At 34.1% G+C, this 13,886-nt stretch overlaps 1 protein-coding gene across 4 annotated transcripts in view; it reads right to left on the reverse strand.

Moving 5' to 3' along the window:
- Window positions 1-8,419: 8,419 nt before the first annotated feature.
- LOC131149105 (probable protein S-acyltransferase 19) overlaps window positions 8,420-13,886 on the reverse strand; it is a 43,372-nt gene continuing 37,905 nt past the window's right edge. For all 4 annotated transcript variants that reach the window (XM_058099204.1, XM_058099203.1, XM_058099202.1 and 1 more), the window contains one exon: window positions 8,420-10,238. In XM_058099204.1, the coding sequence (XP_057955187.1) occupies window positions 9,159-10,238 (1,080 nt within the window). In that variant the 3' untranslated portion in view covers window positions 8,420-9,158. The remainder of the gene's footprint in view (window positions 10,239-13,886) is intronic.

The raw sequence follows: 13,886 nt of genomic DNA on the forward strand, positions 1-13,886 counted from the left end.
TATATGTGTCCCGGGAAAGGCAAGGGAAATAAGATGTGTATATATATGATATTGAAAATTTTGATTTTAGAGTTGTCACTAACCTATTTTTCATTGATGTGTTAGAACACATAATTATTACTCATTTAATAGGTCATTAGACTAAACGTAGGCCAAGAAACTAGAAGTCTCGATCTGCATATACTAGGATTGGGATCGAGAGTTCAGTTATGTGAGGGAAAGGTATTTACACACCTTACACGCCTAACACACCCGTTCTACGAACGGTACCTAATTAATTAAGAATTATCCCCAAATTCAATTTAATAATATTTAATTTACTCCTTTTAAAAGAATATTAAACAAATAAATGGATAAATTAATAAGATATAAGAAAAACGGGGTGTGACTTGAGAATATTTAATAAGACTTCCAAAAGAGAGGATCTTTTTAGAAAACCCCCTTAAGAGCTGATACAGGTGAAGTCTAAAAATACCACATTGCCCTTTTTATAATCATAGGGACACATCCCACTCAAAAATTAAGAAAATATCTTTTTAAAAATATTCGCAGATTTTTCATAATTTTGTAGAAATATTTCTAAGTACTTTTGACATTTTTCCAAAAGTTCTGGGATTTTTCAGAGAGGTTTTCTCATTTTTCTGAGTCAAAAGGACTCAAAATATTTTTTTGGACTTCAAAAATATTTTTCTAAAAAATTCCCTATTTTTTCTGATTTTTATGATTTTTTACTAATTTTCCAAAGTTAAAATTAAATAAATAATATAAATAAATAAGACAAAAAGAAATATAACGAACGTGTTGATTTAGGTGTAATCCTAAGAGGGGGTGAATTGGGTATTTTTAAATTCTTTCAAATTAATTACTACTTAATCCGGATTTCTATGTATAACAAATTAAATGCAGGAGTTTGAGGTTGATTTAAATTTATTTTATTAATGAATTCTTTTTACCCAATTAAGTGCGTGTGAGGTTATTCAAACATATGCACATGAAATACGAGTAATGAAATGCAGTGTGGAAAATAAAAAGAGTAAGGGAAAAGAGAAGGCAAACACAATTTTATGAGGTTCAACTAACTCGGTCTACGTCCTCGCCTTGAACAACCTACTTAAGGATTCCACTAAATTCATGCTCCTTAAAATGGGACGGAACTTCCCTTACATCCGCTTCTTACAAGAGGCATAGCTTCCTCCTCACCCAGTTCACAATCCAAACCGTGATTACAATATAATATTAAATCTACAAAAACACTCAATGTTGCTTCTAATAAAACTAATGAGTACAATTGAAATTCCTAACACATAATCATATGATCAAACTTGAAGTTTAATATGTATGTAACGATATAATCGTTATATGCAAGAATATGATTCACTAAATTTCCCTTTTATCAAATCTCTCAAAAATATTTATATAAGTCAATGTTTTTGAGAACTTAGTTTAAATTTTTGAATACATAAAAAGCTTTGAAGATTGCAAAGATTTGAAACACAACTTGTCACAACAATATTTCTCTCAAGTGTATACAGATAACCTCTAGACTTTTCAATCAAGTAGATTTTGGAATAACTAAAATATTGAGTTTTTGAAGGAAAATAAGAACTTGAAGATCACCAAAGATTCAATGTTTAGAAAAACCTTTCGTAAATAATTTTTTTATAAAATAACACAAAGATTTTTTCTTCTTCAATAAGAGTAATAGATATATGAGTATGAGATATGAACAAACTTCAAGATTTCTAAAAAATCAAGAAAATATCTTTTTAAAAATATTCGCAGATTTTTCAAAATTTTGTAGAAATTTTTCCAAGTACTTTTGATATTTTTCCAAAAGTTCTAAGATTTTTCAAAGAGATTTCCTCATTTTTCTGAGTCAAAAGGACTCAAAATATTTTTTTAGACTTCAAAAATATTTTTGAAAAAATTTCCCTAATTTTTCTGATTTTTATTATTTTTTTTACTAATTTTCCAAATTTAAAATTGAATAAAGAATGTAAATAAATAAAATAAATAAGAAATAAAACAAACAGATCTGAACCGGGTCAATCGGTTCAGGGGGAAAGTGTGAGGCAGCAAGGGGGCCACGTGCTAGCTTCGGACACTGATACGTGATTGCATACATATATATATACACTTTATTATTATTATTTTTTATTTTCTGGATAGTGGAGTGACGTCATGCTGATGTCACCCCAGCCACGTGTCACACACCGGATGATATTATTTTTTTTATTTTTTTTTTATTTTTGAAAAGTGGGGGTGATGTCATTTTGACATCACCCCTGCCACATGTCACCCGTTGGGTGCCCTGTACCGATGGAAACAGATTGTTAACGTGGCGTGACTAGGATCGTCTGGAAAAAAACACAAATCGGACAAACCTAATTGAGCCATGTCACTCCCTGAATACTCGGACCATATTTGGCCTCGTGTCACCGATCAATGGTGACACGTGGCCACGAAACCCTACATATAAAAAACTTATTTTTTCCCTTTTCCGTCATTTTTTTCTCTCCTCTCTTTCTCTCTTCTCTCAAACTCTCTTCTCTCTCCCTCTCTTTCTCTCTCTTTCTCGAGTTCTCAGTGTTAGATATTTATATTGAAAGATATGCTTTATGTAATCGATTTTAGTATTTATTAATAACTTCATTTATTCCATTTTAATGAGAATCTTTGTGAGCAATGTTTGTTTGACATTATTTAATTTACTGATTACGCATGTGTGCCTTTTATTCTATATAGTAGGTGATCTAATGTGTATATTATGACTTATATACAAAAGATTAGATCATTAGTTCTTATAGAATATAAGTTTATTATTCACAGTCTTAAATGAAATTGGGCACCCCATTGGTAGGACTGTAGTACAATGTTTTAATAGGTCTGTCTTGACTATTGGAAATGGTACAATTCCAACTCTTTGTGCTAGTACACTTTGTGTGTACTAAACAGGACTGTCTTAAGGTAATTGTTTTTATACTAACTATATAAAACAATTAATACCTCATGGTTATTATAAGTGCTTATGCTCTTAATTCTGATATGATTATTGGACTCGTGCATATAGTGTTTATTACTTTGATTCATAGAAGAGTGAGATTTTTTGTAGGTCAAAATACTTAGCGAGTTGAGTGATGAACATTAATTATTGATGGAATCCACGCCCCGATAATGGGATTGATGATACCCGCCTTGAGAAAAGTTATAAGTTTTGATTGTGTCAAACCCTGCAGCCAGATTTATCAAATAAGTTAAGTGAAAGGTCTCAGGAAATTAATATTTCAATTAATTAAATTATTAGTAATTTAATTTAATAGACGGGTATCTGTAATTTTTATGTGGGGAGATAAATAAGCATTTAATAATAGGAACTCGAAATTTAATTTTAAATATGATAAGGAGTGCAATTATAATTCTTTAGTGGTATGAGTTATAATTAACGTAATTAAGGATAAATTCGGGTCAAATTAGGAATTTTTAATTACGTGGGAAGCCCTAGTTATATTTGCCCAGAGGTCTCTGTTGTAGCACATATATACACACTAAATTTAGCAGCTAGGAAAGACGAAAAAACTCTCATAGAGGCAAACATTTTCGTGAGAGAAGAAAACTCTAACAACCGCTTAGGAGCTCACTCTCTCACGAGCAAGGCATGTTTAAGGAATACAGTTGAAGATTCCTAGTCATCTTCAAGGGCTCGTTTTTGAATTTGCAGATTCGGGATCAAACCAAACAGATCTCACAGGTATAATTCTAATCATGTAATTAGAGATTGCATTATCTGAATTCACTGCACAGATATTTAAATATGTATTTGTATATGCTTGAGTAATACTAGAACTACTTTATTTGTCTAACTTATCTGAACGTCCTTGTATCTGTTGAATTGGAATTGAATAGAAAAGACCTTAAGTTGAGTTATACAAGTTGTGGATAGAATAAGAATATAAGTGAACTAAAATTTTTAAATATCCAATTCACCTCCCCTCTTGAGATTACACCAATTACATCAAAGTAAGACCACAACATTCAAGATGGACTAGAAAGAAGAAGAACCAACCTTAATCTATGTGATACAAGCTATAGAGGGGAGCAACATAGTCTAGTGGTTTAGTGTAGACTCTTTATTTCATTTAGTATAGACGTGTGGGCCTATTTTATGTTTCTATGGCTGTAGGCGTTTGCGTCTATTTAATTAATTAAGTGGGCTTCTTTTATTAATTATAGGCATGTAGTTTAGGGTGCTTTAGGCTTGAGATGTTCAACCCATGTCTTTTAATTGTTGTAGGCCTTAGTTGGCCCTAGGGTTTCATGGAGGGTTTTAAAAATAGACTTGTAGTTGCATTCTCCACAAGTTGAATGTGAATGAAGTTTTCTTTATAGAGAATTTTCAATTTTCTCTACTTGTTCTTGAATGAACTAAGAACTTATCAAAAGTCAAACTTTTGTAGCATTCTCACCGAATCTAGGTTCTTGAAACAAGATTTGAACGGGTCTAGATCATCTTGACTTGATTCTTGGAACTCTTGGATAAGTTTTCAATTTGTTTGTGGGTTCAAGGGATTCCGATCTCACGGGTTCACATCACCTACTTTCTGCTTTTTGTCAATTTTTTGTGATCATTCTTTTGCATTATCTTTCTCACTCAAACATACATCATTCATGTTCAAACTTGTCTCCATGAAGATTGGATATGCATCCATCATCTAAAAGATCATCAATGTTGTCAATTGAAAGATCCAACATGGCCTTCTGATAACACATGTCTTAATCCTTCGAATTGGAAGATCTCTTAAAGGAGACTAAAGATCAACCTAAATCATTATTCTACATATCACAAGATTCATTATCTAGAAGATCCACCACTGTCTTGTTCAAGAACATGCTCTCTGAGCCCTTGAATTGGTAATCTTATCAAGAAAAATGAATTAAAAGAAGTTTTATTCTTTATTGTAAAGAATAGTCACAAAGATTGTACCCATTCTTTATTCAATAAAAAAAAAATGAACATTTACTATAATTTTCAATCTTTAGTTTTAAAAGCATGAAATTTGCATTTCATAAATTTCTAGCACGCTCGTTGGAACAACTTTGCTTCTCACCTCTTTCTCCTCCATAATAAACTTTTAACTCTATCAACAGCTTCGATGATTTCAATGAAGAATCAAGACGACAAGAAATTCATTACTACCTTCATGGCTTCCAAATCCACAAATGGAGATATTAACACCTCCAGCAACTTCACTATTGCGAGCCCACTCACTCATAGTGAATTGAACCCCTTGACCACATGACTCTTAACAAGTCAAGGGGACCGAGTTGGAGCACACATAACACTCTACCTCCTTGCTAAGAAGATGTCAAACCTAAAGTTTTGCTAATCTCAGAGCAATCTAGGACTAGGGGCAAACCCCAATCTATAAAACAAAATGTTGCTTTTCTAGTAGTTCATATTTTAAGTTGCTACTTAGAAACCCTGCGGAAAAGATATCTTCCACGTAGTTGAATACCCTTCACCCATTGATGTAATGTCCTTCATTGTGACTATTGTGGAGGAGAGAACATTAAAAAAAAAATGGAAAGAAAGATATTACTTCTTACCAAAATAGCTGAAGATGATCTTCAAATTGTCTCACCTATGAACAAGGTTGAAGTGCAAAACAGGGGCACGTTGAGCTAAGATCTTAATTATCCTTCAAGTTTTACTCCCAACATCACCTCAGAAGAATGACTCCACCTTAATCGCTTCGTTATCTATCCAACAACTATAAACATATTTAATCGGTGTTCATTCTCTTAGTTTTGTATCAACTAATGGGTCTTTGCCTCTAATGGGCGCAAGGAGGATCTTTTATTGGTTTTAGAGATTTTTTGAATCAATTTTCCCTAGAGTGGATAAAACTACCAAAATATATTTTAATCCCATGGGAGGATGCTTACAATCCAATTAAAAATAAGAATCTAGTCTTTAATCTTCAAAAGAAAAGGGGAAAATCATAGGATTTGACTTGCTTTTGTTAAAAGGAAACAAATTGGAGATTTGACATAATTGCAATTTCTTGCAAAAATTCAACGATTTGTATTAATCGCATGAAATTTTTGAAGTTACAAATTTACATTAATTGCATGCCTCATAAGTAAGGGGAAGGTCTTGTAAAGGGTCATGTTTGCATCTCCATTTTACTCCTCCTTTCTTCCTCAAAACTCTCCATTTTCCATGATTGCAAGATACAGTAGAGTGACCAAGTTTGCCAAGTATCATCTTTTTTCCATCTCTTGTTCATTATTTCATCGATTTTTTTTTTTTTTAATGATTCATATTCTTCTTGGATGTTTCAATCTCCATGAATGTATTTCTACTTCTTGATTATGCATAGCATGTTAATGTTTTGACTATTTTTCTTTTCAAAATTTTATCCTTTAGGAAAAATAGCCAACCCAATGACAGCAAGTGTTCTTTGAATGAATGTTGTTAAGTGTCCAATACTTTCTTTTCGCAAAATTAGTTCTTAAATAAATTTCTTTTTAGGATTTTATTTTTCTTTTGATGACTCTACTATTTTCCTCCTTCCTTTATTTCATTCTCTTTTTGCTCACTACCTTGAACAAAATTTGACATCAATAGCACTCAAAGGCTTTTTAAAAACCATCCCCAAGTGGTGAGGCTTTCTTCCTCGACTACAAAAAAAGGCAAGTGCAATTATATGTTAGTTTGTCACAATCAAATTAATTTGCCCTTGTACCATCCTTATAAGTGTGTCCTGCCTATAATATCATCGACAAATAATGATGAAATACCTCAATTGATGTTATGAATTACCAAAAAACACAAGTTAGATTAACACAATTTTAGGATCAGGAATATTTCTCCATGACCACTTAACTTGCATGCTAAGGTTGTACCACATTGCTTCCATCTATTTAGGCGCTAACTTGCTTGCTAAGATTGTAACACAGTGCTTCCATCTACGTAGGCGCCTATGGTAATAGAGATTTCAATCACCTTTCACTTTTCTAAAAATACCTTTTTTATGTTTTCTAAAAATACCTTTTTTATGTTATAACATATCCAAACTAATGTCTCCTAGAAACATCTCCTAGATGATATCTAATGTCTCTTGAGCAATCAAAGCCAATGTTAGGGGTAATCTTACAATAGATCTCGGTTCCCATGTGGGATCCGGCATATTGTGTGATTTTGAATAATTGGTTTCTTCCATGCTTCCACTCATGACTTGATTCTTTTATGAACCCATATCATTGGGTTTAACTGCATAGCATAGGAATTGTGGTGCTTTTGAGCGTGGTCATTATCTGGTCAAAGGGTTGAAGAGTATCTCCTCCCACAATTCAAAATGACTCATCCCACCATGTGCCCTCCATTTGATGTCTTGTACTGGCGACTGTCTCTCTTGCTAAACTGTGTTGATAGGAAATGGAGAAGGCTTTGATTTCGAGCTTGCTAGGTAATCTAATGAACCACCAACCACCAACCCCCAACATCATTCAATTCCTCTACAAACTTCTTCTCATCATCCTCCTCTTCTCCCAGACCCTAAGTTTGTATACCCAAATATTATATATATATATATATATAGCCCTAAATAATTTGAACTCTTTAATAAGCCTTGTTTTTATAGAACATTTAAAGAATTAAAATATATATATAATTTCAAATAATTTAGTTAGTCTTAAATTTATAAACAAAAAATCCTAAATGTTCAAAAATTAGGACACTTAATTTTTTTCGAAAGCTACCAACAATTTATCAAATTTGAACAATCCTTACATTTAAACAAATAAACATAAATGTGTGAAAATTAACGTACCTAAAGAATATATAGCTTCAACAATCTAACAACCTCAAGTTTATCTGGGACAAGTCTTGGATTTGAATTTATGAAAATTTGAAAGAGTTTAATATAAAATTATATTGAACTTTGTCAAATTTATCCAATAAAAAATCACAAATTAAGACACCTGAAAAAATTCGATAATTTAAGTAAAATATCATAAATATGCTCAAAACAAGTTGAGTACCAAGAAACTTGACACATATTTACAACAAAAACGCCCAACCGTAAGGTTGGGGTTCTAATCCAACCCTATGTTGCCTTTAAATACTATGAAAATTGAGCTAAAACCCTAATAATTTAACGGCAGGAGAACGCAAGAAACCAATACTTGATTTTACTCTATGAACTTGCTCAAAATAATGATTACTGTGTGCTCCATTTTGAGAAATAATTTGTAAACTGCATTAATTTAAGAATATCACAAATAGGAAATATATTATTTTGGGAAAACTCCAAATATTAGCCTGCACATGAAGTGCCTCTGGGGCTTCTGGCGTTCACAACCCCATCAGAAAATAATTTAGTGGGCATATGGGACATGGATGAATCCGCCAAACCCATTTTCATTAAATATTTTATTTCATTTCAACTTTGCTTTTTCATGTTCAAATTTGAAATTTCGTACCTCCCACCACTACAATTCACGAGTCCTGTTAAAGTTGCAAATATACAATCTCTCTTCTTTCCAACTCAAAAGAATAATTATCAATCTTTGAATCACAGCAATTCAGAGACCTGCAAATTTAGTCCCTATGGTTTAATTTACAGGATATTCTCCTTTCAGGCCGATGCTGAGTTCATAGAATGTAAAAACTTGTTTGAATATATGTATCCATTGAAAGGGAGCAACAAACTGTGAGGACGTGGCTGGAGATCTAGATAGTAGTAGAAAGAAGTGAAGTTCATAAACCAACAGGGATTGACATTAACAGAATCTGCACAGAAGCTGCAACAGCAGGGAGTGAGACTTGGTTGATGATTTTTCTGAAGCCTATTGACGAAAGCTGAATCCTACTGCGTTCACAATTTTCAGGAAGGAAAAACCCCTCCCAGCCACCGAGAGAGCCATATTTCTTGGAATTCCCTTCTGATAAGCAAATTTCTCCTAATGCCAGTGTGCTTAATTCTTCTCAGAACCAACCACATCACACAACCAGCAGTGTGCTTGCAGCAGAGTTCCTGGATTCAGGAGCAGCCTTTATCAACAAGCACTTTCAACTCGTACATCCTTCCGCTCATCAGTGATTGAAGAAAACCCAAATACAGTTGTTTTGTCAGGGGTCTAAAAACCTTGTACTACTACAAATCCAAGCCAGATGGAGGTTTCTTATGGAGACCTCCGGGGATGAACACAGGAAGCTGGTTTGAAGACACTTCTCTTTTCAATCTAGACTTTTGAGGCAAGATTGGTGTTGAAGTCTCTTGGACCTCTCTTACACCTGAACTACCCTCCTTTCTTTGACCATCTGTAACTGGTAAACTCAATCGGGGACCAGCAAAGAAAATAGACTCCCCGGTGTACATCAGCCTTTCTGATTGCTGCAACTGAACTGTTAAAGAAGATGACGACTCCTGCCATGGAATAACTCGCCTCCTATGACTCGAAATTTCTGTATTGGAATTTGACACACTGATTTGCAGTGATGATCTGTTTTGAGTTTCCGATGCTGATAAAGGGACTGATATGTACCTCCCTGCTTCTTGATCCCAAATAACAGATGTTCTCTTAGCATCTTTCATAAAAGGAACTGCAGGAGCAGAAAGCAATAATGGATCTGCATTACTTCCCTTTTGTATGATAGCTTCATCAAATCCAGAGGATGGACGGGATATTGCCTTGTTTGTGTTGGGGAAAGCAGTCCCTGAAGTTGCAAGTCGATCAGCAACAACAGTGGGAGCAGAATTAGGAGCACTAAGATGACCCAAACCTCGAACTTGTGGCAGAGGAGCAAGTGTTAGAGACTCGTGAACATGACTTGGACTGCTGAAACTACTCGCACTCTGAGTTCCAGTTTCATATCCATCCAAACTAGGCTGACTTGGAGCAAAGGAATTTCTCAAAGGTGACAGCCTCAATTCACTCTTGACCTCCTTATTTCCTACTGTGTCCATACTCGCACTGCTTCTGAAACTCATGTCTCCACTGGAGCTCAATCCAATATCAGGCATGCGTCGGTTGTCAATTGGCCGAAGAACAGATGATGACGCCCTAGCTTTGGCTGCTGCTTTCATGGCCTCATTGGAATCTAACTTTGCGAGCTTCCATGCACTCATTCGAACAGGCCTTTTGGGCACCTTATTTCTCATTTCTGCACCATCAGCATCTGGGTCAACGGTTGAGGGGAGCATTCCAGGCTCCAAGTGAGGGACAACCTCATCCTGACATAGAAAGCAAAACAAGATTGAATCAGAATAGGAACCCGGTACGCATGACAACTATAAATAAAAATAAAAAATTTAACCTTGCAAGGCAATCAATATCTATATATGATTGAATATTAGGGTATCTATGCATTATTACAAAATTGCTAGGCCATCCTTCTCTCTCTCTCTCTCTCTCTCTCAATGTTACCACTTTCTAAATGAAACCTGTATGACACTAGAGAAATAAAAGGAAAATACCTCAAGCTAATCAGTGGACCGTGTCATACAAAACTCTGTTTCTCTGAAACTTCCTATAAAGAAGCTAAATTATTAATTGCATAAAATGGATCGCAAACCAATATGGGCAGCTAAACTATTTTTATTTATATAATTAGGTATTTCATTTATAAATTTTAAATAGTATATATTTTTAAGGAAAAATATCTAGTAAAACTTGGGCTCCAACCAAGTCGAAGTTTTAAGAAAATTAGTTCAGAGTAACAAAAAATACAAATAGCATAAGGGGTTGAAAGACACCAGTTAAGAAAATATACTGAAAATCATGATTCTATTGGTTGTTCTTCACAATCCATTGGAAAGCTAAAAATCCCTTCAAAATAAGGATTTGCATTTGGTTTGGTATTCTATATAGAATTAATATGAATGTTTTAGTTCAGGTTAGAAAACCTTCTAAAGCTTTATCTCTAGATGTTTGTACTCTTTGTTTCCAAAGTAGTGAGATGAATACCCATTTATTTTTTCATTGTCTTTCTTCGAGTGTTTTTCTCTAGATATTTATGCACCATTTGGATCAAAGATTTTATTTGGGAAAAGGGAAAAAATATGAAGAAAAATAACTTTTCATTAGTTTATCTCCATTTGACATACTATTAAAAATGAGAATTTGTTCAGATATAAAGATTAAGAACAATCAAAGGTTAATGACAGATGATATAAAAATTTGGACAAGACAGTGAATTCTCCTAACATTTGACAAAAGGACATGAATTTCTCCCAAGATTTCAAAATTCCACTGATCTCCCTAGGTTTGGCAAAAAATATGAAGGCCTCCATCTAAGGATTGGGAGAAAGACAAGCCAAACCGGAGGGGGGAGTATAAGTGCCAAAAATCAAATGTCAAGGTAGGTTCGTGGGATTTTTGAAACCATGGAGGACAGCATCCTTTTGCTAAATTTCAGGTGGTCTATGAGATTTTTGAAACTTTATGTGCACATACAAATCTTAGGGAAGGTTAGTGTCTTTTGCACTCAAATTTTTGTTCATTCATTTATCACAAATTTTTTTTTTCTTTCTCACTTCTTTGATAGCCAGACAAGAAGAAAAATGAATTCCTTCACATTTTCCTTTCCTTTCCTTTCCATAATATTTTCCAAGTTTCAAATAGGGCCTTAGGGGCTTTGGTTATGTTCTAATACTAGTTGATGTGCAGGGAGATTGAAGGGCATTGTTTTTCAATTGTATCTACTTTTCTTTTTCACTGTTTTTTCTTTTTCCCCCCTTTTTGGAGGACTGCCTGTCCTGTAATCCTTATAATATTTATCCTTTTCTCTAAAAATCAACTCAGAGGGCAAATCAAAAGGGTATGTCAGTATGTACTGATGGCGGTTACCAAACCATGACCCATATACCTAGTGACAAATTCAAGAGTAACAAAAAAAACTATGGCCCTATTAAAACTTTAGCTTTTAAAATTAAGCTGGGAATCATTTTAAAAAGAGTAAGAAGTCTAGAGGTAACAAAAAAAAACTGCAGAATTTCCAAGATCAAAAGAATTTATTTCCACAAACAAAAAGCTGGAGGAAAACACAGCGCAAACTCTAGCATAAATATATGGGGAACGAAAGACACAGAAAATAGAATTAGCAAGTGACAATAACTCTGGTTTTGCCATTAGGAACAACATACAGTATCAGGAGCTACATATTATATGCAATTGAAGAGTGAAGTACTACATAGTATACATGCAATAGAATCAGGTCATATTTTTTCTCCAACAGTTATTGGTGATGAATTTTTTTTCAACAAACATTTTCCCCCCTACCCTCGCAAAGCAGGGAGCCTTGTGACAGGGATGCCTTCTTTTTGATGAACAAAGATAGAGTTTGGTATATGACCTTCTAATTGATCAAAAGATTGAAGGACTAAAGTGACTCTAGTGATGGCTTTTGGTCCGTCTCCATCGCAAATTTATGTTAGAAAAGATTTCACAGATCACAGTGCTCTTGATCATTCAAGATCTTTCACTTTTCTCCTATGTTCTTTTCTGAGATTTTATGAGGAATAATTTTATTCAACAAAGAAGTTTTCTCTTGAGGAAAAAGGAAGAATTTCAACATTACAGAGGACAAGAAATTTTCCATTCATCTACCGGTTGAAGAGCAGAAGTGACTTACGAAGGAGTTACATTCATTCTTTATTCATCAAAACCCCAAATTCACACGTGTGATCTTTCAGGGCACCAAACCATTTCATTTTGTTACAACTAAAAGAGAACAGCTATGGTTGTTTCCTCTCTTTGGAGAAGATGACTTGGGGCCAATTTTAATGATATGTGCGCAAAATGGTAGAGAACTATAGGGTAGAAAAACATTCCCAGAATGGTGGAGGGTCTTTTGTATAATACAATCCATTTCTTGCCAAAAGTGTCTTTTAAGTTTTCTGCTAAGCCTAGTGGGCAACATAAGCACTAATGACATTTGTTATGTCTTGGCATGAAGCTATCTTGATTTTTATAATCCCATCCGCTACTCTTTTAACATCTACTACACTATCTTTTAGGTTTTTGTCCACAATGGTTCCTACCCCATTTTTATATTTTTCTTTTCCAATTTACCAAAACTTAAATCTTGATTTGTCAATTTCTCTAGCTTTCTTTCATAATCACCTGGATTCTTGAAGGATCATTGTGTCAACTATCTCCATGCTTTTATCCGTAAGTGTCCCTATATTCCAAGTTGCTATTCTAACCCTAGTCTCTTGTACTAACTCCTTTACCCTATCCCATCCAGAATGACCCGGTCCAGCCCACCCTTGTCCTTTTCCCACTACATTAGGGTGGTATAATTGCATCAAATTGCTTGGGGGGACACCCCAATGAATATTTGGTAAGGATTCATGTCATAAAGATCTAACAAATTTTACGCTAGCTGTCAACAACCTAATGCAACCATACTCCTTTACTGGGCATGGGACCGGCTGTGTGTAAAGATATTTAGGGCGTTTAGTGCTAGACAGGCAGAGTCCATGCATCTTCCAATTGCTGATTGTAAAATTTAGTATATAATTGTTGTAACTCTATATTGAAATTAGAAAAGTATCATATGCATATAGCTCTGTTTCGAAACCTAGGATGGAAAAATGTCTAGGGCATAAACTGCAATGGAATGGTAATGACATTATGATTCATACATAAGCTGTGTGGTGTTTTGAAATTCAGGGTATTTGATGTATGAACTGGTTTAAGATCTGGGCAATGATTTCAAAAACAGTGAGAGCATGCTTGGGGCAAAGAGTGTTCAGAAATATCATGTATTTGGCAATTGCTGACAGATTTCTAGATTTTTATTTTATGAGACTTGCTCGATAAAGATCCTTAGTTTATGAGCAATGCAAGCAACACGTGTAATATTTTATAGAGTAATA

Source organism: Malania oleifera, chromosome 2 (assembly GCF_029873635.1).
Source record: "Malania oleifera isolate guangnan ecotype guangnan chromosome 2, ASM2987363v1, whole genome shotgun sequence".
NCBI lineage: Eukaryota > Viridiplantae > Streptophyta > Magnoliopsida > Santalales > Ximeniaceae > Malania > Malania oleifera.